The following is a 23,145-nucleotide window of genomic DNA, read 5'->3' as shown; positions in this document are numbered from 1 at the left end:
CAAAATTTCAGGCTCAGATGCAGTTGTTATAAAACCAGTAGGTAACTGTATTTAATAATCATGATCTAAATATTAATCTGAATAATTGTGATTGGGATTTTTGCTTTAATTTAGCAGCCCTAGTTGGGGGATCTTGCTAGCAACCTCTGGCAAGACACTAAACCTCAAAACTGCTCCCTCTGCTGTGTCAGCAGCATGCAGATGATGTGAATGGCATGAGTTAATACTCATGCAACAATGCATTTGTTTATGTTTGGTATATTGGCTCTGCTGACAAATGATGAAGCTTGAAGAGATATGAGTTGCCAATGCTCATCTGTTGTGTCCCATCAGTTTACTGCTGGCATTGTATACTTAACCACTGAATCACATAACAGATTGGAAAAACAGATCTGTGCCCCTGACAAAACACAGGTGAAAATGTTGTGAATGTGATGTGAATAGGTGAATGTAACCTATGAGATAAAAAAAAAAAAAGCTTTGAAGACTAGGAAGGTGCTGTAACAGTTGAAGTCCACTGACTATCTAAAATTCCTTCCAAAAGCCAGATTACAGACCCCACTTTTTGAAACTGATTGATTTAATAATGTTCTTTGAAGCAAAATTATAAAAGTCCGATGTTGGATTACTTAAAGGAGTTCTCTTACTGCATTTGCACCTAAAAGCGCATTAATGCACACATGACTCTGCAGGAAGCAGCAGGTCTGGAAGTGAGCTCCAGCTATTTTATAGCTATTAGACAATTAAAGAAAGCACCTGGAGGGTTTGGTTGTAACTCTGCCAGAGATACAAACACACACACACGTCTAGTTCTGCTCTAAAAAAGGAGTGGGGCCAAGGTACTACAGGCAATTAGTGCAACTGGTCGATACAGAAATGGGAGTAATAGGCTGCCAGGTTAGCCTGAGAAAGAGACGGAAGGAGACACAAATGGAGAATTTACGGCAAAAGGCTGGCAAAGAGGCAAAATGTTTTCAGTGCCTGCTTGGAAAGCCACGCCCACACATGCACAGACTCCATAAAGGAGTTGTGTAGTGACTCTGCAAAACAACTAAACTGTAAAGGGCGGAAGATGAAGGAGAAGGAGGAGGAGGAGGAGAAAGGGAAGGATATGATAGGCATGCAGAGATGGGCACTATCCACAGCATTTATGTGTGTCTCTGTGTGTACTCGCAGCTTCCTGTGTGCAGGTATGTCTGTGCATTTCAAAGGAAAGGTGCTGACGGAGGTGACAGCACGTTAAGCGAATGTCCTTTAAGATAGCGAGCTGAAGGAGTAAATACTGCAAACATGGCATGACTCATTTGCATTTCATTTGCATATTTAAACGGCGCAAAACGCCACATCATCACACACAAACACACCCTTTAAAGCATGCACGAACACACATAAGGAGCAGGCTGATGAGTCAGATAGGACGGCAGCTGTTGCTAAAAGCACAAAAGGTGAGACTGTGTGTTTTAATTAGCAACAAGTCTGTCATAATGATAAAAATGCTGCCACAGAAATTAAAGCCTCAGTGGAGACACAGGGCATCCCCCAGAACACAGTGTAATAAATACTCTGTGTACATTTAGATTTTCAACAGCTGTTAGTGCCAGTGAAGATACACAAACAGACAATGTGATGCCACAGTCAAAGATACATATTTAATATTCTGTTTTTGTTCATCATCCAAATATTTGATGATTTTGTACATGGTGTCTTTGCTGAGACTTTCATGTTAATAAAGACTTGAATAATTAAACTGAGCAGGAATACAGCTGTCTGTTCTACTTCCGATCAGCAGCACTGACTGAGCAGAGATGCAACACTACATTAGAGAAACCAGATCACTGTCATCCAGTTTCAACGCCGTATGCTTGACTGAAATCATTGGATCAGATTGATAGTAAGTGGATTTTAGCACATTTTTATGTGGGTTTTTTACTGATTTTCTTTCTTCAAAGGCAGCCATTGTTTACAGCACTGGGAACAAATGTTTCGGACTGAGGCTTTGAAAGATAGATCCACCTGATGACAGACATGGAATGTGGCCAATCCATCAGCTTTGCAAGGATATGAATGCAATGTGCAAGATCAGATGCAAATCAGGCCTCTCTCTAGCCCTATTCAAGTTCTTTGGGTGAGCTACATTTCTTCACAAACACCCAAATTTGTCAACCCCAACTTTGCTTTAAAATTTTCCTGCCAGCCTCTTAGCAAATATTCTGCTTGAAGCTTGGTTGAGCTGCAGGAAATATTTAAGCAAAATCAGTGCAAGCAGGTGGGAGTGGCTGGTTACTAGGGATGGGGATGTTCTGTGTTTTTGAAATACCCGAAAACCAATACCGTTTTAGCTCATCAATACTGCTATTGAGTCTCATGGGCTCTGTGATGTAACGTCATTTTAAGATATAACTGTTGTAAAAACATACACCAGTTCTTTCAAGGGGAACATAAACTAAAAGCACATCAGTATTGTGCATCACCTCAATGTACCTTCAACTGGCTTGAGGAAAAAAAGACGCTGCCTGGGAGACGCATGCAATCATATCCGCCTGCGCTGGGAGTAACATGCACTCATATCCATCTCTTCAGCTGCTTCAGAACAGTTTTCTTCTTCAGCTGCTCAGATAAATGCTGAAAAGTGCTCCAAAACTTTGTAGCAAGTCCTGTTTGTAAAAAGTAGTAATCCAGTGTAGAAAGCTGTGGTGGAATCAGCAGAATTGAAGTTAATTAGCGAACTTAACAAGCTGAAAGATAGAAAAGATGATGCGTTCAGGTAACCTGATGTGTTATGATGTGTTCAAATGTCACATGAAAATGTGAAAATTTAGTTTTTGACAACAAACCTGTGAATATGAAGAATGTGTTTATATTTGAGGGATATAAAAAAGATGTTACAGACTGAATCATAGCTTTTTAACTCAAGCTCTACTCAGCTAAGACCACTTTGAGTGTAAATATTTGTCTCCACTTTGTCTTTCCACCAAACTATAGAAAAGTATCTATAGTGGTATCGATAAGGACTCGGATCATTTAGGAGTATGGATAAGGGTATCAATATCAATAAAAATTTACAATCCCCATCCCTACTGGTTACATTGCCATATGAGCTAACAGTTGGCTGTATGCACCTGACTTAACTGCTTCCTTATATTTTGTCTCCAACATTCTTCCCTGCTGTTTTGTTGCTATTGTAAAACTACAGGAAGCACTGATAAAAAAGCAAAAACTGCCATCGTCCTCTGTCTGCTGCTTGCCTTGCCTCATGAGAACGTCCCCCCTCTCCTTTGTTTCTGACAGGAATAGCCTCCCACTGTGAGGTGTATGTGTGGCCAACCTACTCAAGATCATTTCAGGGGCAGTCTACCTAAAATATATGAGTATATACATGAAAATGGCTTCTGTCACATTTCTGGACATATGCTTTAGTTCATACGCACTCAGAAGAAAACAGGAGTCACATACAACACTGAAAATCGTCCCCTTGTCCATGTCACCCCCTGCACTCTATTTCTGAGTGCCACTCTGCCGTCACAGTACATTATTGTAGCTAGTTTGCAGTACAAGTGAAGGCATTTATTACAAACCCGGGCTGCTATAGCCTGTAGCTTTTTCTTGCCACCAACTACATCAAAGTACATGTCAAATGAAAGCATCGGGGAACATCGGATTCTCTGGCTGCACCCGAGAGACACAGAGAGCATCAGCAACAACTGCAGGCATTTTCACACCATATTCCCAAGTCATGTCATTTCTTAAAGGCATACACATAGCTTGGAATAGTGTTAAAGCTAAAACCTTACTTGTAGATCAAAATAACATTTAAAAAACAATCTCTTACTATTATAAATCAGTAGATGCTATCTCATCCACCATAGCACTAGTCAAGTGTGTCAATAATACAGTCATTTAACAGTTTTTATAATAAGGGAAATGTAAGACAAGGAAAAGACAAGATTGTGTTTCATTTTACGGTACAGTAAATTAAAATGGTAGTAGGTAATGAGATCTCTTCAGGCAAGCGGAGAGATAAATGTGGCTTTGGTATGTGCAAAGGGAACGTAAAAAATCATAAGTAGTAAAAAGTGTCCTCTGTGACTGAGAAATTACATTTCACTACTTTTCATTCATATCAAATGTTCCCCTCTTTTGGTTTACATAGATTCCATTTCACTTGAGAAAATCCCAAAATCTAGACTCCAGCACAGCTGGATTACGACACATTTACTGATAAAGGAAGTGTGAATACAGAAGAACAAATGTGACTCAGATCTACCGAAACTGTATGTCACCTTTTCTAAAACTGTCGCTATGTAAAGAGATTTCATTCAACAGGGGTAATTCCACAGGCAGCCACATATTTATCCAGAATTGTACGGCGTAGTCATGAAAGGAAGTTCAGTTCCAGGTAGAGCTGCCCCAGTAAACTGGAAACTGATCTTTATCAGAAAATTTGTTTTGAAATGTGCAAGGTGTGTCCAGTCACCAACAGATAAAAACAAAAGATCAACCATGATTAGGACCGATGCAGACAGTCTGCTGCAGAGAGAAAACTGTGTAGTATAGGCTAACTGTTGGAGGATACTGTTGAAATGATACTGGAACCAGACATGAGAATGTCTGCTAGTATTCATATTTATCACCTGTAAATATCAGCCTAAAAAAGCTGTCCATATTATCCAATATCAGCTGTAAATATCAGCCTATATGAGATGCTAATATTGGCGAATACTGGCTTAAAATGTCAACAAATACTAGGTGTAAATATTGGTCAGTATTACCTGTAAATATCAGCTGTAAATATCGGCCTGAATCAGCCGTATATATCAGCCTTAAATAATGGCCTATGTTGGCCATAAATATCAGGCTATATCAGCTGTAAATATTAACCTATATCACCTTTAAATATTAGTCAATATCAGCTGTAAATATCAGTTTATATGAGATGTAAATATCTGCCAGTGTCAGCTGTAAATATCATCTAATATTAGCTGTATATATTGGTCAATATCACCTCTAAAAATCTGCCTATGTCAGCTATTAAAATCAGCCTAAATCAGCCGTAAATACTGTCCTATATAGGCTATAAATTTTGGCCCTGTATCCACTGAAAATGTTGGCCAATTTTGGATGTAAACATTGGCCTATATTGGCAGTAAATATCAGTCCAAGTCAGCCATAAATATTGGCCTATATTGACTGTAAATATGGGCCAATGTAAGCTGTAAATGTTTGCCTATAACGGCTACAAATATTTGAGTTGCCAGCTTGAACATCAGTTCAAGTCTTCTTTGTTCTCTAAACTTTAAAGCGTGTTTTAATGTCTGAAGTTTTAGGTCTGAATTACATATACAAATCAGTATTGATACTGGTATCAGCTAATAGGAATACCGGCAAATTGGATATCAGCTAAAATCCCATACCATGAACCCCTAAATAAATCAACTGTAAATATTAGTCATATGTATAGAGACATGTATGGACTTTTAGGCATGACCAACAGACCTACTTCAGCTTAAGTCTTTTCTTTTTTCATCTTCATCCCTTAAAATTAAAGTTTGTTTGAAAGACTGAAGTTTGTTGCATCTGGCACTCCTCAAACTTTAAAACGTGTTTTAAGAACTGAAGTTTTAATCTAAACTACATTTTTATTGCATCACCTGACTAAGGATGACGTCCGTGCTCTTTTTATCAGGTTATGCTACCAACTGAAGGAGGTCTACGTACACTATAAAGATCAGTGGACTGACCAACCTCTAAACAAGCCAGTACATCAAAATACAAATCATGATCCTGACAGGCCGATCTCACTCACAGATGATCAGTATCAACATGAAAAAGAATGTGACATCCCTATTTCAGTGTATCCTCTTGTTCCCTACTAACAGAAGTTTAGATTTTCTGTTACTCTGCCTCTCTGTTGAAGGGTAGTTAATGAAGTTTCAATCAATGCAGTACATTTGATTGTGAATCTATGAATGAGCCACTGTTTACCAAAGTCAGGCACTGTTCAACCTGCTGCTTGCCTTGGTCAAGAAGAGGGTAAAGGATAAAGGGGGCCAATTAACCCCTTCATATTGACATATTACAAAGGTTTAATGAGCAGATTGACAAGACAAGAAAATCAGAAAACTGTGTGGTGCAATTGCATGAAATATTTTTGATGCCACTAGAAACTGTATAAACAAAAAGAATCTCCATTTTGCCAGATTTCTCAATAGGGGACATTGCTCCATGTTTCATAATAACCAATGATGCTATGATGGTAAAAATCCAGCAGTAAGTCCATTCAAAGCTGAGAAAAAACAATGCAACCAGAGGGAAACTAGTTCAATGTGTCAATTAATGCAGAACTCTCTGGCATCAAAGATTGGCCCAATCAGCCTTGCTTTATCCTTTCATTACCCCCTACTGCTCCTGCCTACAAAGCCTCTGAGAGAGCCAGGGAAATTCTACACCATGGACCATGCATGGCTCTCCCTAGAGCCTTTGATTTCAAGCACACAAACAGATTTAGCTGATTGCAGGACTGTAGCGGTCATTCTAAACAAGCCGTTTATCCTCTGCAGAGTGGCCCCCGCAGCCTTGCCCTTTGCAACACCACAAACACAAAACTCACCCACTGAGACCGGGACACGGCAGGGCCAGATCCCTGCATGACCGGATCAGATGCCGCTGGGGTAAGAGGCCAAAATCACAGAATTCTATCCTCAAATAACTTAAGAAATCTCGACTAAATAAGACCATGCCACCGGGGGTTAAGAGAGGAATGTGAGAGTGTGTTTGGGAGGTCAACAGACTTTCGGCTTTACTAAAGAGAAGGTGAAGGAAATATAAAAATCTCAAAGATCAACACAGACGCCCAAAAAAACCCCGACATATGACATGCATAGATGTCTAAATATGGCTTTAAGAATCTGAAAAAGATAAATCAAATGCCAAAATACATCACGTACGACAATTTTCCCTTTGCTAATCATTCCTGAGAAAAGTAGATGATACTGTGGTATATTCAGGAGCTCAGAACAGAAAAGAGAGAAGATTAAACACTGAAATAAGACCTTAAGAATGAAATGCCTGATAACAAAAAAGATATCAACTGCATCTTTTAGAGATGCATAATACAGAAACCAAACCGTAAATTGGTATCAGCAAATATTAGATTATTAAGGAAATAACTAGTTTCAGCAGGTCCGAAAATTTCTGCCAACACTAACTACAGATATATCGTCTGTAAATATCAGCCTATATTGGCAGTAATGATCAGCCTATACTGGCTATAAAAATCAACCTATATTTGATGTCAATGAAAGCCTTTATAAGCTATAAAATCAGCCTCTATCAGTTGTAATCATAAGCCTATGTTGGCTGTAAATATTAGCATTTTCCGCTATAAATGTTGGCTTTTATCAGCAGCAAATATTGTAAAAATTACCCCATATAAACTGAAAAAATAGCATAAATTGTCTATAAATATTAACCAATATGGGCAGTAATTATCACCCTGTGTTGGCTGTAAACATCAACCTATATTTGATGTAAATAACAGCCTTTATAGGCTATAAAAATCAGCCTATATAAGTTGTAATCATGAGCCTATATTGGCTGTAAATATCAGCCTTTTCCGCTGTAAATGTTGGCTTTTATTAGCTGTCTATATGGGCCTACATTGGCTGTAAAAATTACCCCATATAAACTGAAGAATATAGCATACATCAGCTGTAAATATCAGCATTTACTGGCTGTAAATATCAGCGTTTATTGGCTGTAAATATCAGACTTTATTGGCTGTAAATATCTGCCTATGTTGGTTGGACAAATTAGCCTAAATCAGCTGAAAATATCAGCTAATCCTGACTGAAAATACCAGCCTTTATTGGCTGTTAATATCAGCCCATTTCTGCTGCATTACTGGATTTTACCAGATTTTAATATTGGTATATATCGGACGTAAAAATCAGCCTCTATTGGCTGTAAATATCAGACTATGTGGGATGTAAATATAGCCTAAGCCTTTTTTTGGCCATAAATATCAGACTATATTGACTGTAGATATCAGCATACTGTATGTGGGCTGTAAAAATCAGAATATATTGGCTTTAATTATGAGTTTTAATGAGCTTTAAGCATTTGTCTATATCTGTTGTATTGGCTGTATATATTAGCTAACTTGTTTGTGGAGATTTAGTCAGGACCAGCGTCCTCTAAAGAAATTCATCATGTTTCCTTTGAGACGGAGCTGTAAGAGGAACATGCAGCTCTGTAGTGACTTGTAATGCACTGTTGGACTACTGCAACCTTTCCTAGTGTCTTGAAGGCCTATGAGGGTTGTTCACTTTATGTGTTTGACATGAACATAAAATACAATCAAGCAAAGTTACTAAGAGTCAACCTCTGGAAATAAAATCTGGAAATGTTTCCAGATTTGCAAAATAGCGTGAGGAATTGTTGAGTACGCAAATGAATGCACCCATTCAAAACTACAGTTTTATATCCCTTTCTAAACTCAACTTTTTGTTCGGTGAATTCCCAGCTTACTGCCTCGGCACCAACAGCTTTCTCATGTACTTTCAGCTGAGACTAAACATGCAAAGACTTTCCTCTCTTCAAGGATAAATCTTGACAAGTCATGCCATTAATAATTGGACAGTGATTCAATATGAACGGTAATTTGACAGTGAAGAATGTGTTGGTATGTGTTTGTTGATGTGTTTCCAGATGTGTTTCTAAAAATGTAAGAATAACAGATATTATGTAATTGTGTTGCATTCTAATGAGTCTTGTTTTAGTGCCTGCTGATTGTTCTGTGTACTCCTGCCAAGGGACTGTAGATGGAAATTAGTTCATAGCTTAAAATGGAATGAATCATTTCTTCTTATTTAGATCAGTTCTTTAGGCAGGGTGCTTGTTAAATAAAGGCTAATGCTTAAAACAGTTTGCTATGCTTATATATTGCAGTATCTTTGTGCAGACTGAAACTCATTGATTACAATGAGGTGCATCATGGTTTATTTCTGACTGGAAGTTTTGACTTTGAAGCTCCTCTTCGACAGAAGAAGGTAATCTAGGACAGTGTGCTTAGAGTTCTCCGGAGACTGACGCCAACTCAGTACTTAAAATGTACTACATCAGCATGTCTAATTATCTCCTATCAAAGCAGAAAAGAGCTGCAGATTTCATGCATCACAAAATATCTACTAACAACCAAAGCTGCTAGTTTGAATCAATACTGTGCTCAAGGATTCAGGCAAACGAAAACTCCTCTCTGCTGACATTTCTGCTGTTTAATCATATGAGGTACAATTACAGCTATGTTTGATCAGTATCTACCTAAACAGGTTTGTCAGACTATTCTACTTTCTATGTTGATTTATTCAAACGATATCGCCCACATAATAAACAGACCTACCTAATGGGAAAAGATAGGTGTTGACACAGCAGGTTTATACGTAGGTTTGCTTAAACATATCACATCATGCACTTGTTACAAAGATCAGGTTTGCTTTGGATGATAGCTGTCATGGCTGTGCAGCTGGGTGGTTACGCCTTCATTCAAAATTGATCTAATAGTACTTTAAATTTCAACAGAGAGAAAGGTGTCTATCAAATTTCCACAGTGTCTCTGTCATTTTTTTTCAGTGCTAAGCAAAATTGGCAGGACCGCTGTTCTCATGCAAGCAGAGGAGGCACAAGTTAACACACCCTCCTCCTGCTAAAACCAAGCCAGTTAGCTCATCTCAGTTCTGTTTGTAGAGTGGAAAAGACCTTAGAAAAAGAAACAGAAAAGGAAGAGTGGCCGAGAAAGAAGCCGGACTGGCCTAAACAATGGACAGGCTTTGACATGATCCAATACAATGATACAATATGCTGAAATGATACGGTGCAATATGATGAGATACAATGTAATGCACTCTATTGTTCTCTCAGGGAAATTTTTTTTGTCACCAACTGGTCTATTTCAAAATTAAACACCAGGTACAGCCTGCTGATCATGTATCCTATTACTAAATCTATGTTGTGTCAAAACAGGAAGCAAGTGAACAACAAATCATCCCTTTGGTTAAGCAAAGTAACATCTTGTTTTCATGTCTTTCTCCCCCTTCCCCAGTAAACTTGTGATCCAAATGCTCTGTCCTGAGCTGAGACGTGCTCTGATCCACTTCAGGAACCGACAGGCATGCACCGTCAAAAAACTGTGGCATACAGAATTTTTGTTCATGCTGTGAGCACTGAGCATATTAAAATTGCAGGTTACATGCAAATGCTCCACAGCAAACTGTTAGCAACAACGGGCTGTAGACTCAAGCAAAGTCATATTTGTGCAAAATCCAGTATTATTACTGTACTTTGTAAGCCGGCATGATTTCTGGCTTCTCACATCGTATTCCCTGCCTTCTGCAAAGACTTTGTAAGATGTTCTACTTGTCAACATATGCATGCTGTGCATATGCATTGTGTACACTTCACAACATTACAACTGGAATCAAAATCCTTCACTGGACATCTAAACACACCGTACTGCTCCTTGAAAGCCAAACATAGAAAACACAATTAATGTTTACTTGATTTATGTGGACAACAAGCCAAATAAATGGTAAAAGTCAAATCCCTTGTTAACTGGCACCAACATTGCTAATCTTTTACAGGAGTTTTACAGAGTTTTACTCCTTAAACTCACTTTTACAGAATTGCTTACATTTGGCACTTCCTTTAACTTATTTTAAATCACTCTTTTATTCATTTTGTTGCTTTTATTTTTATTTTAGTTAGTTCTTTTTTGTCTTACCTGTTTCTTCTCTTTTATCTGCTATTAATCTTCCTATTTTTGTTTTATTGCTAATGATGTGATGTCGTCTTCTTTTATGTGTGTTCATGATTTTACTTTCATATAATATCATACTGTCTTTCCCTAAATATTTTCATCTTTTACTATTTCAACTGCCTTCCAAGATCATCGATGTCCTTCCCTTTCCTTTCAATTACGCGAATTTCATAGACATCTGTGTCTCAGTTTGTTTTGTCTTTCTGTTTGACTATCAACACTTTCTTTGTTTGGTTAATTGCTAATTTGTTTATCTTGTGAATCCCTGAGCTCTTGCTTTTACTATGTCTGTTAAAGCACTTTGTAAACATCTGTTTTTAAAGGTGCTATATAAATAAAGTAAAAAAAAAAAAAACATTTTATAATTTCAGGCCAACAATCCTGGCTAAATGCTCCATCTAAACTGTGACAAAACCGTCTAGCTCCAGTTAATAGAAACTGTTATGCTTCCAAAATGCTCTCTAACCCAATGTAAACAATGGTGAACTGATAGCACTGATAGCATCTCATAGGAACAGCATGTTTTAATACTATTTTTATAGAAAAAACTGGGATAAAGTCATCTGGGGTCAGGTCATTCTCACGTGTTAACAAAAGCATTAAATGATGATACTCAGCTCAGGCATGTGAGCGTTAGCCTGCAAAGACAACTGAATGCCAGCAGTGCTAGCACCGCTAACTTTAGCCACATTCTATAAACCGTCTTCCCACCATTAACCAACTACTAATGTGATGCTGTCCTAGATAAAAAAGTGTCCAATGTTGACCATTTAATGATGCTTTCTTAACTTTGGACAAGTCAACTAAACACAATTACACTTTGTGTTGAATCATTCATAAAGTTATTCATGGAAGAACATGACTAATTAAAACACACTGGACTTGACTTTCTCTATAATTTTAGACTAAAGATAACTGAACAACCTCACTGCATCTTTTCTACATACATTTTATTATTCATATCCTATGTTTCATTTTACATTTCTTCGATATTCCATCTTAGTCTATTTAAAGTCACCTATCAGCTGAAGCACTGCTGTATTTATAGCCGCTTACTATTTTTAATCTTCCTCTATGCTGTTTTGTCAAATCAACTTCCTTGTAAACGGAAAAGCACTTGGCAGTAAAACTGACTCTGATTGTGATCTGATAATAATCTGTGCTACGTTATCTTGAGTTTCACAACTGTATCTGTTATTTTTGGCTCACACTACAGGTTGGGTTACATCACACATGATGAAGACAAAAACATTCTCTTGGGCGGGGTTTTCTTACACTATACAGGCTTAACTCACTCCCCTACACGTTCTCAATGTGTTCACTAGTTGCGTCATTAAGCCAGAGGTGTTGGCAGTTGTCTGAATTTGTTTTCCTGTCTGGAAATCCTGCACTGTCATGGACCATTTCTGCTCCACTGTGAGTTTACTGTGAGCAAACAGAGATGAAGATGTATCTGGCTTATCCTCTCCGTGACAAACTGCAGCCTCACAATCTGAACAGCTGACACACAGGAAAGCTGTCTGGATAAAGGACAGTGGAAGAAACCATGCAACAATTCTGAACAAAATAAAAAATACATTGGCCATAAATGTACTGACACAGTTTGTTTGAAACAGCATGAATGACAGATGATGATACATTATAGCTATAACCAGAAAACTTGTAGTGAAACGTGATCAGTCAGGATGATCTGTTACATTTCAACAGCCTATTTTACAGCATTTTGCATAAGGATTTAACTCCTGTAGAGATGTAACCTGACATGCCACATAGACCGTTTCACATATCCATTACATAGGATACATTTCACAGCCATCTGAGCAACACCCCATTGACGGTGTTTGGAAAGGGCAAACTTGAATGAATGTTCTGTCTTTCGCATTCATTATGGGCCAATTAGAGCAACAAAACATGACGGAGTAGGCATGCACTGCTGCCGAGGAGCAATAACATCTTTCCACCAAGAAAAACTTTCAGTGTGGGTTTTTCCTCTTCTTTTGACAAATAAATGTCCAGTTCTAACAGAACTGCTGCTATAGCTGCATACATTATAACCTCTTCATTGGTTCCTAATGTTTACAGGCTTGTAATCACTTCAACTAAACCACTCCTGTAGCTACTAGTGCTGGGCAAATGATGGATTTTCAATCTCTATTATGATTTTGGCTTCTAAGGATCATTAAAACAAGATACTTAAGGTTCATTGATAAATGTGCTGCACATTGTGTTGTGCAGTTTTTGCTTTGGATTTGTTGATTTAAGATTTTCATGTTTATTTCACTGATTTATTTTCATCTATTTCTCATTTGTTTGAAGTGCTTAGAATGTTGTAGAAAATGTTATGTGTTTAAGCTGGAAAAAATGAATAAAACATAGGTGTAAAAATAAAGCGTAATCATGTTTACTCAAAGTAATCCCAATTATGATTCTTGACATAATCTCTCCAAATAACACTGATTGTCATTCTCTCACCAGAAACACACATTTCAGCTTGAAACTTTGTAAGATGGATCCGTATAATGACAGAAGTGGAATTTGGACAGTCCACGTTCTTTGCCAGGTTAGTAGCAATGCAAATCTGCAAACATAGAAAAGCCATTTTGGCAACTCTCTAAACTGATTTTCAAAGTGCCTCCCACTACAAGCCTTTCAAAGCCGACGGATTTGTCAGACTCCGGTAAATCCTTCTCAAGAAGCTCCAATCCACAATGTTTATGCCGAACCGAAAACGGTTCTGTCCAATTAGCATCTTTTAAAGGAAATAAGGCAGTAGCTACAGAGAACAACTGTTAGTCATTGGCTCTGATGTAGCTACAGTATAAAAGCATCAAATGTTTCAGAGCTGGACCACATTTCCATATTAAAACAAAAGCAAAGAGTCATACTGAAAGCTTTTCATGAAGGAAAATATTTAGGGTTACCCAATATCGGCCTGATATTGGCAGATATTAGCAAAAAAAGCCAAATATCAGTATCTGTAGATGTCAAATTTTTTGCCAATATCTACATCCAATAATTTGGCTGTGAATATCAGAATACATCAACTGTAAAATTTGGCCACATATACTAATAAATTTGTGGAGTTTTAGGCTGAACCAACAGACCTATGTCAGTTGAGATCTTTTTCTTTATTCATTCTCATTCTTTAAACTTTAAAGTATATTCTGTCACTCTTCTGCCAACCTGTTTTGGCATTGCAGTCATTATGGTTGTGGTTAATACAGTATGCCGGTGTATACAATGTCTACTGCCATGGTGGCAATAAGATTGGATAAATCTTTAAAAAAAAAAGTGGCGGATTAGTCAGAACTTAACCACATTTCTTGCACATCTCACAATAGGCTTTGGCATGAATTTCAGCCACCGATAAGCTTCACCATTAAAACATGATGGTAGAGCTAGCCTGTATAGCTTAGCTTAGCACTGGAGCTGCGTATGTCTACTACCTTATTTTGTCATGCCGCTCTGATTGGTCTGCCATGAATGTGACAGACAGAACTTCGGTCCAATCACCTTCCAAGAATCTTTTGAAAGCCCTGCCCTTCCCAAACACTTTGTATGGGAAGTTTCCCAGATGAATTTGAAATACTTCTTGGGTGGGACAAAAGAATAAACACAAGGTAAATGCCAGGAAAACATGACAGTGGTTGAAAGACACACCGAATAAAAGATGAATAGAAAATCAACCATGGTTGGTTGTTTAATGAATGGCAAATTTCTCCATTCCTTTACTTGACAATTTGTTGAAACAGGTAAATTTCCCACCTTCCTCCATTCTCTTTTCATCCTGATGAATACAACTCAAATGCTGTTATTGTAAAAGTTTGAACATGAGGTAAAAAATGTTTGTACCATCTCAAAATCAACTCCTTTGACTCCAACATGTTTTATTTGTCATCCAAAACTCCTAATGCTTCAAAATTAGACTGCAAACCGGAAAGAACCTGTCATATGTTTGTGGAAAAGAGCTGTCAGTGACCAGAGTGCCTTCATTTTCATCAATTCCACCAATAAATACAACTGATTTTTAAAGAATACATGTTTCATCCTCATCTGCCAACTCAACTGTCAGATTCTGACGCTGACACCTTTGAGTAAAACAGCAGGGGAATCTCAAGAATAAGGTGTTTATTTTAAGGTTTGAAGCACCATTGAACCTGTTTATCAGTTTACTACTTAAGTCGGCGTTAAAAAAAGAAACGTGTGCTGGCCTAAATCTCACAGCGTCTGATGATACTGAAGTACAACTTTGTGTGACACATTTTTCTGCCTGATGCCAGTGGCTCTTTTTTTCACATTTAAATGAACCTAATGTTTTTCGGTTATGAAAAATAGCCCACAGCCTGACAATCTGCTCGCTTAATAAACACAGACAGAGCGTAGTTAACAAATCCAAAAATCTTCAAAACAGCTTTTTCTTCTTTCTTTTTTTAAAGGAGCCCGTGTTATGTTAACTTTTCTCCCAGAAAGCTCTCTGTTGTTGCTTTTAAAGTGGCACAGTTCAGAGTTGAGTTTCTAACATAAACAGAGGGCTGAGATGGAGGAAGTTCGGGATATTCTAGGGGCCTCTTGGGCACTTCAAAATCCCAAAATGTGCTGCAAATGAAGGGAATTTATCTCATAAATAAATTGTTAAAATACCACATTAAAGGATTAGATGGCTTCCTTGACAATGATCTGCTGGATATAGCTTCATGTGTACATTAAATAGAAGAAAAGACTTCAGCTCAGTGCAAATGTTTCAACTGTAAGCCTCTAACCGGCTGAAACTGTGTATTTTTACCACCATTTATATCACAACAAACATGAGGCGTCTGTGATGACAGCGAGTTGACAGGGAGATGCAACATATCAGCACACTGTAATTAGTAAACAGCGCAGCCCTTCACTGATGGGATGTGTTTAATGCTGCGTCCTTGCAGCTGACAGCATGACAGCAGGGTTTCTTAACCTTTCTGTGACAGGTCAGGTGATGGCATCTTAAGGTCAGGAACGACATTTCAAACATGCGGTGATCCTAAATGGTTTCAGGGTAGAGTTTGTAAACAGAGCGCATGAGCATCATTGATAATACATCATGAGACTGGACAGAGTAGGGCATTCCCTGAACATATGACACCACAAAGTTCAAGCTTGTCTCTAAAAGTCCCAGACTCTGCATTAATGCAAACTGACGGGATTTTCCGAGCCTTTAGGGAGTTTATCTGTGATGTCTTTTAAGTAGTGGTCTCTTAAGAGAAATATCTAGGTCCCATTTTCTCATTAAAACTGGATAAGTCACACAAACATCTTATTATGATACATTTTGAGTGCATTGGCCATAGATACAAGGGGGGTTATCACAAAACAAGGCTTTAAACTGAGAAACAATTCATAGCTTTCAATCATGTGACCAGCAAAGGTCTGGTGAGCAAAACAAGATCAGGAGATATCATTAGCTACTGCATGGAGCTGAGGCAACAACCATTTTAATACCCCATCTCCTCTGAATCATGTTTTCTTACAAGATGCATGCTCTCACAGAGTGGCACAGTGGAAAAACATAGACTTTTGTTTGATAGGATGTACTCCACCATTGTTTAAAATGACTGTTGAGAGGAATGATCAATTCAGTATCAATTATGTGTAACATCTACGCTGCACACCTGTGTTTGTGCAGCACAAGCAATCATACTAGGGATGTGTGCCTTTAATTTTGTTTATCAAATTAGCCGTTGTGAGATTTGCGATTCGGTTCAGCCGTATACCTATCATTTATAAACATGGGCTTAAAATCCTGGTCTATAATGCTCTTTAAACTGTATTCATCTTACCACCACTAGGGGCCGCTGTAGCTTCAGTGAATGGCCACTGCCTTCCTGTCTGAGCTTTCCCCAAGCGGCAACCTCCACAATCGTATCGATTATATTTAGGAAAAACCTCACTGCGGACTAATCCGCAGTGATTCATTTGATTGACAGCTTGACGGCAGAAGCTACGTTTCTGTCAACCAGAACGCTAGCTAGCTAGCTGACAGGAAGTTGAGCTTAGTGGGTTGATCCAAAGTTTGGTTGAAACTGTGATTTCAATATGGAAGCCATCATGGATTGGCTTCAAAAGCAGTTTTGAGTCCACCTACTGTAAGCAGACCGCTGATGTCACACAGGCTTTGTCCAATTCTTTCTACAGTCTATGGATTTCCCCCGGCACTTTGTCGGACGTAAACATGACAAGCTAAGCAGTTAGCATGGAGTAGGAACAGTGTGGTATGACAGTTTTTAAGTAATTAATGGAAATAAAGTGCTATGTAGGCTGTCAAGGGCTGAATTCACAAATAACTACTCAACCAAAGTGAAAATAACTCACACATCAAAGCATGACATTAAGCTGCAAAGAGGAACAAAGACTGGTGGAGCTAGCTGCTAATGTTAGCCATGCTGCACAGAGTATATCAGTCTCACAGCACACCCACTAACAGTGTGATGTATTTGACTGTTTTTGAGTGTTTTCGTCTCTTTAGACTAGCCAGTTGAATGCAATTTAGATGAGCATTTAGCCAAACAGGAACATCTTTAAATCAGAGGTTCTCAACTGTTCAGGCATCAGGACCGACCACTACCTCCTTCTCAGAAATCCTGACCCATCCGCTCCAATTTATTCCTGAATAATGTTGCAGTTTGGACCTTAAATGGATCAAAACGTGACTGAAGAGGCAGGACAAAACAAACATGTTTAAAATTTTCACAGTTACAAAGACCATGCTTGCAGAAATTGTATTTGTACTTTCTTCTACACAGACAGCATGGACATTTTGGCACATCCATGGAGAAGTAACAATTTATCTTGGGATTACCAGCGTTGCTATTCCAAAAAATTGAGATAAACGACTGGAAATCTTGAGAAAATGAGACTGGAGACTGAAATGTACTTGTTATCACAGGAAAACTAAGTCAAATAGAAAGTATGGATGTTTGGCCACTTTGGGCTTCCATACATTATAGACTTTTTGTCACTATTTTTTTCCAGGCACTTGTTCGCGACAGGCTCTTCTATCTGTGCAAGGGCTGAGGAAGCCTGAGTATAGAAGGAGCCCTATCACTGGTCAAACAAACTGGACATAAAGGCTCAAGCATGCATGGGCATGGCACAGATTACCTTGTGTGAGTGTGGCTTTAGTCTGAATAGACCACTGCTCTCTCTCTTGCTGCATCTTTAGTTTCTCATCATAAAACATCTGTAGCTTTCATACAAGCGTTGGTATTTTCAATACTATCAATCATGTAACATGGAGATTGCATCAGTGTATAACAGGGTATTGGAAAGTATCAAACTATCTAACCCCAAGGCACAGGCTGTCCAGGGAGGACATCACCTGACCTCATTAACACACTCTTATTAGCACTAGCTCACAATAACCTGCAGAGATCTCATTTAAAATTTATTTCTGAAACGATTTTCAATGAAAGGCCAATATCAGTCCATCTGGATGTCGATACAGTAGCCATATGTACTCAATCAGGACGCCATGCCCTTATCTGAAATCTCGCTCAATGGTCTCCTGTGCAACAGCCTGAATGAGCAAATGGATTCACCTCGCCTCATCGTGGAAACACCTTTAAAAAACGGCACAGATGATAATTCTACCATCTCCATCCATATTTGGTTCAAGATTTTCAATATAGATGTTATACAACATGAAGCCGGCAGGATAACACCTCCAATAAAGCAGCAGGCTGACTGCACACAGCATCAGCAGACACCTGAAACCACCTCTGAGAGACCTCACCACTGGGCTTGTTTCTCACACACGCACACACACTATGCAGTGACATAATGCAACAATAGCTGACAGGCTACCTGTTGGATGAAAAGGCTCTTTTCGGTGTGGAATGAGGGTGCATCGGGGGCAGAAAAGCTACACAATGGAAGTAATACACAAGTGCACTAGAACACTGTCATGATAGCTAAATACATGGGTAACGTGGCTACAGTTGTGTACAAATAAAAGAGACAAGATTTCATTTCAGGCTAGGATCTTTGCAGTACACATGCAGTGTAATCAGTCAGACACTGAAGGTGTGTTTCATCCCACACAGCCATGAATAACCCCCCCAGGGGTTCCCACAGTAGTAAATGACCACCACAGCTGGTTTGGCACCAACTCTATATTGCCTGAAACTGGAAAGACAGGTAAATTAGCCTAAAGGGAGAAGGGGAATCCTGGGCATTCCTTCTTTTTACCAAGAAACTGACCATTTCAAGGAGAGAAAATCGCCACGCAAAACTCTGTTTTAAAAGCAGACAAATCAATGTGTCATATGTGCGTAGCTCCCGCCTATTTCAGCTAAGACCGTTCTGCTGTAGTTTGATCTAGGGAAGTCATAAGTTGGACAGTTGTCATACTAGGGCTGGGCAATGTGGACCAAACATCATACCTTTTTTAAGCTAAATGGCAATATGAAGTTTATATTTTAATGTTTTTCAATGGCGATAACAAAACCAGTTCTAAGGCAAATCTATAGCTCTTTAGATATATCAGATAAAATTATAATTCCCCAATAAGATTAAGATACAGGATATTGTTTTTTTTAACCAATTCTTACAAGCTGAACTTTACAATTTCTTTCTAGCCATATTGATACAGATATTTGTTTTCCTGACCAAAAACTTCAGTCCTCAAAAAATGCGTTAAAGTGTAAGAATGAACAAAGAAAAAAGCTGTAAAATTTAGCAAAAGAGGATGAAGAAAGAAAAATCTGGAGCTGACTTATTGATCCGACCTGAAACTCTAAAAACGTATCTGGACTTTTGGCCAATATTTACAGCCAATCAGCTGTAAATATTGGCAGAAACTGTCATATCCACCAAAATGGATAATAAACGTTTTAAGCAAATATCTGCCATCACAGATATCATGTCAATAACAGTATCCATCCCTGATTTTACACAGATATCTTATGGTTAATCAGAACATTCTTTTTAGTGGCTCTAATTTCATCTTTCTACTGAACACTAGGCTTGGAAGTAAAATATTGTCAAGGGCAGTGATTCTCAACGTGGGGGTTGGGACCCCATTGGGGGTCACGAGACACTGAGAGGGGGTCTCCAGATGCCTTAAAAAACTTGAATATTTTCTAAATTACACATTTGCCACTTTACACCAATTTTGCCAAATTTTCACCTGTTTTTGTCACTTTTTTCCACCAATTCTTTTCATTCCATCACTTTTTTTCTGCCTGTTTTTGCCACTTTTAAACCAAATCTTGCCACTTTCTGCCTATTGTTGCCTCTGTTGACCCATTATTGCCTCTTTTAACCACTTTTTTTGCCAATTTAACCCATTTTAACCACATTTCACTGTTTATTACGCCCACTTTTTGGCACTTTAACCCATTGCTGCAAATTTTTCTTGCCTTAGTTAACCCATTTTGGCCATTTTTTAATCGCTTTTACCAATTTTTATACCTGTTTTTGCCACTTTAACCCATTTTTACAATTTTTGCTTATTTTTGCCACTTTTATTTAATTTTTGCCACGTCTAACTCATTTTTGCTAGTTTCAAAATTACATTTCATCACCTTTCCCACCATTTTCAACCCATGTTAATTCTGTTTTTAAACAGAGGGATTTACATTTTTTAAGAAGGCTACTTACTATAGCACAATAAAATTAGAAATGTGTTTATTTGATAAAAGTGGTTATTATTCAGGTTAAAAATATGGATATCACAGCTTAACTTTACAATGGACCAGGATTTTGCTGACCTCTCTGGTCCCCTAGTTTGGTTGGATCCCAGAGACCTCCCCATTTATCCCCCCTTATGGACAGGCTTGTCTGCACTATTCTTGAATACACGTGGCTGTGTTCAACCACCTTCAGGTACAGTGGGCATCCAAAGTCTTTGCCATCCTTTTTTGGGGGGTCACGGGCTAAAAGGGCTGCACTCATACCACCTTTTTCAATCAAGTACAATTACAAGTAATTACATGTGGGCTGAAACCAAGATCACTTTATTGTAACGGGATGTCCCCAATCCCTTCTCTTGACAATTTAGCAGCCTATTGCTTCTGCCTACTTGACTTTTATGCTATTTTGTGTTGAAATATCGTCATGCCTCAGACATGACTCCAACTTTGCCTACCTGCCAGCTAAAACCATGCTATAAATTAACATCAGCTACAGTACTGGCAATGTTTATGTTTATGAGTAGTTAGGATTCATAACAGCACCAAAATGTCTTACTCTATATCTTAATTTAAAATATATAGATGTTCAAATTGATGTTTCCCAGCCCTATGACAAGTAGCAGCTCAGTAGAGTTTCAATATAGCAGGCAAACCGTAGTAAAAGTTATAATTTCCTTCAATTTAAAACATGAAGGGGACACTGAACATTCATGTGAGCTGTTTGACAAGTTTTACCATGATTGTTTATGATGCTAATTCACATTTCATGATAGATAAACGTCTTATTTTTTAACCACACCACCGTCAGCACATGCTGAGTTCATATAAATTACAGTCTTGCCATACATCTTGTTTGAAAATATATCTATATAACTTTAAAACGATATTTATTGCCCAGCCCTATGGCGTACACATGTTGGTGTTACTGGAGCGGAGTTTCGTTATCGCAGGCGAACATTTTGTAAAAGTTTAAATTTCCTTCACTTTATCGCACCTTTTTGTGCCATGTCTGAGCCGAATCGTTAAGGAGATACCAAACATTCGTGTGAGCTGTTCAGAAATGTTCTCCCATTAATGCTAGCGACTCTAATTCAAGTTTTATGTAGACTTTTATGGTTTCATGGCGGAGTTTGGCGTGGCGTTTCCCCCAACAAAACGAGCAGCGCTCGTGCTCAACAGATCGTTACCTCTTTGACTTTGGCCCGTCTCTCCCTGGTTTCGGAGTCCAGAGGTTCGTGTCCAGTCGCCCCCGGTGGGCGGTGATACTCAATGAAAGGTAAATTATTGACATCTTTCCCACCTTGACCTATACTCTCCTTCACAACTTTCTCTTTCTCCTTGATAATGTCTTGTTTAATCTCATCGGGTCGCTTTTGTAGAGTATCCTTCGCCTCTATCAGAGCCTTTTCGTGGTCTTTCCTGATTTTGGCCAGGACCTTCTCGTCATTTCCAGCCGAACCTGAGTCCACGGTGTCCTGCCCGGTGCGGGTGTTGGTCTCCACCGCGGAGGAATGAAAGAAAACTCCGTGTAGCAGCTTTGACGAGTCCGGTAGGAAGAAAATAGCCCCGAAACACAGGGTTATAAAGGCGCTGAACACTAGTAACAAAATAAATTTCTCAGTCAACCTGAAAGAGGTCGGGCTGGCAGACTTCCTATTCGGGGTCGCGGTAAAAGGTAGAAGAGTTGCAACTGGCATTTTCCCCTCTTCCTTCAACAACTCGTACAACAAAAAAATGAATTTAAACGGTCGAAATAACTCGCGTCGGGCTCACTTCCAGCGTATTCCGTTCAGAAATCCATTTCCAGCTGATGTAAAGCGTGACAAATGTAGAGTACCAGTGGTAAAATCTCCTGTAAAAAGTTGAGGAGTGAAGCTGCTGCCCATACCGGAGACTCTCTGCAGACAGAGCGAGTCTAACAGTTAACACAGGAAGCAACGGCAGATAGGCGTGACTGACAGCCGCGATGAGCTAATCACTTTCTGCCCTGTGAGTGGTGGGAACGTGGGGGGCGGGGCCTCCCAACGGCAGGGTATAAAACCGGTGACAGCAGCGTATGAGGCGTCATTGCTTATCAACTGTCTAGCTGGAAGGCTGAGCTCAGCGTTGGGAATTGAAGTAGTTACGTTTTTCCTGTGAAGGGGAATGTACGTGCTGAAGTCAAATGAATCAACGAAAAACAGAAAAGAGAGGCTTAGTTAACCCTACTAACTGCTGATAGGACTATGCATCACTATGCTTTCACACCTACATAGTTTGGTCTGGACTGTCAGACTTGATTGACAGTTTGAGCTAGACCTAAAAGACATATGTGAAACCTGCCCTGGACCATAGTCTGGACCAATCAGCTGGACTCGAGAGGTGATCCTGGTCCAGACCACACTAAACCACAGTCCGGTTCATGCCCAATGTGAAAGCATTATTCAAAAAGTTTGGACCTCCATATCAGTGACAGCAAATTATGGCTGGAAATACAACACCTTTTCCTTTCCTGTCCTCAACAATAAAGTTACAAAAGGCAAATTGGGCTAGCTATTTGCTCTGCTCTTCGATATGGCACTAGCCTGGTTACAGTAGCAATTCAACATATTATGGTGGTGGAAATGACTGTTTCATTCATTGCTTTTCTACATACAAGCTATGCGAATTATTCAACGTGCTGACTTCAGA

The 23,145-nt window shown here is 38.9% G+C and overlaps 1 protein-coding gene across 1 annotated transcript in view; it reads right to left on the bottom strand.

The window, feature by feature from the left end:
* Nucleotides 1-22,364, bottom strand: part of man1a1 (mannosidase, alpha, class 1A, member 1) — a 265,587-nt gene extending 243,223 nt beyond the window's left edge. Inside the window, exon 1 of the mRNA XM_041804487.1 lies at nt 21,663-22,364. Within this exon, the coding sequence (XP_041660421.1) occupies nt 21,663-22,172 (510 nt within the window). The 5' untranslated portion in view covers nt 22,173-22,364. The remainder of the gene's footprint in view (nt 1-21,662) is intronic.
* Between the last annotated feature and the right edge of the window lie 781 nt (nt 22,365-23,145).

This window comes from Cheilinus undulatus, linkage group 14 (assembly GCF_018320785.1).
Source record: "Cheilinus undulatus linkage group 14, ASM1832078v1, whole genome shotgun sequence".
Classification (NCBI taxonomy): Eukaryota; Metazoa; Chordata; class Actinopteri; order Labriformes; family Labridae; genus Cheilinus; species Cheilinus undulatus.
This window is presented reverse-complemented; position numbering and strand designations above follow the sequence as displayed.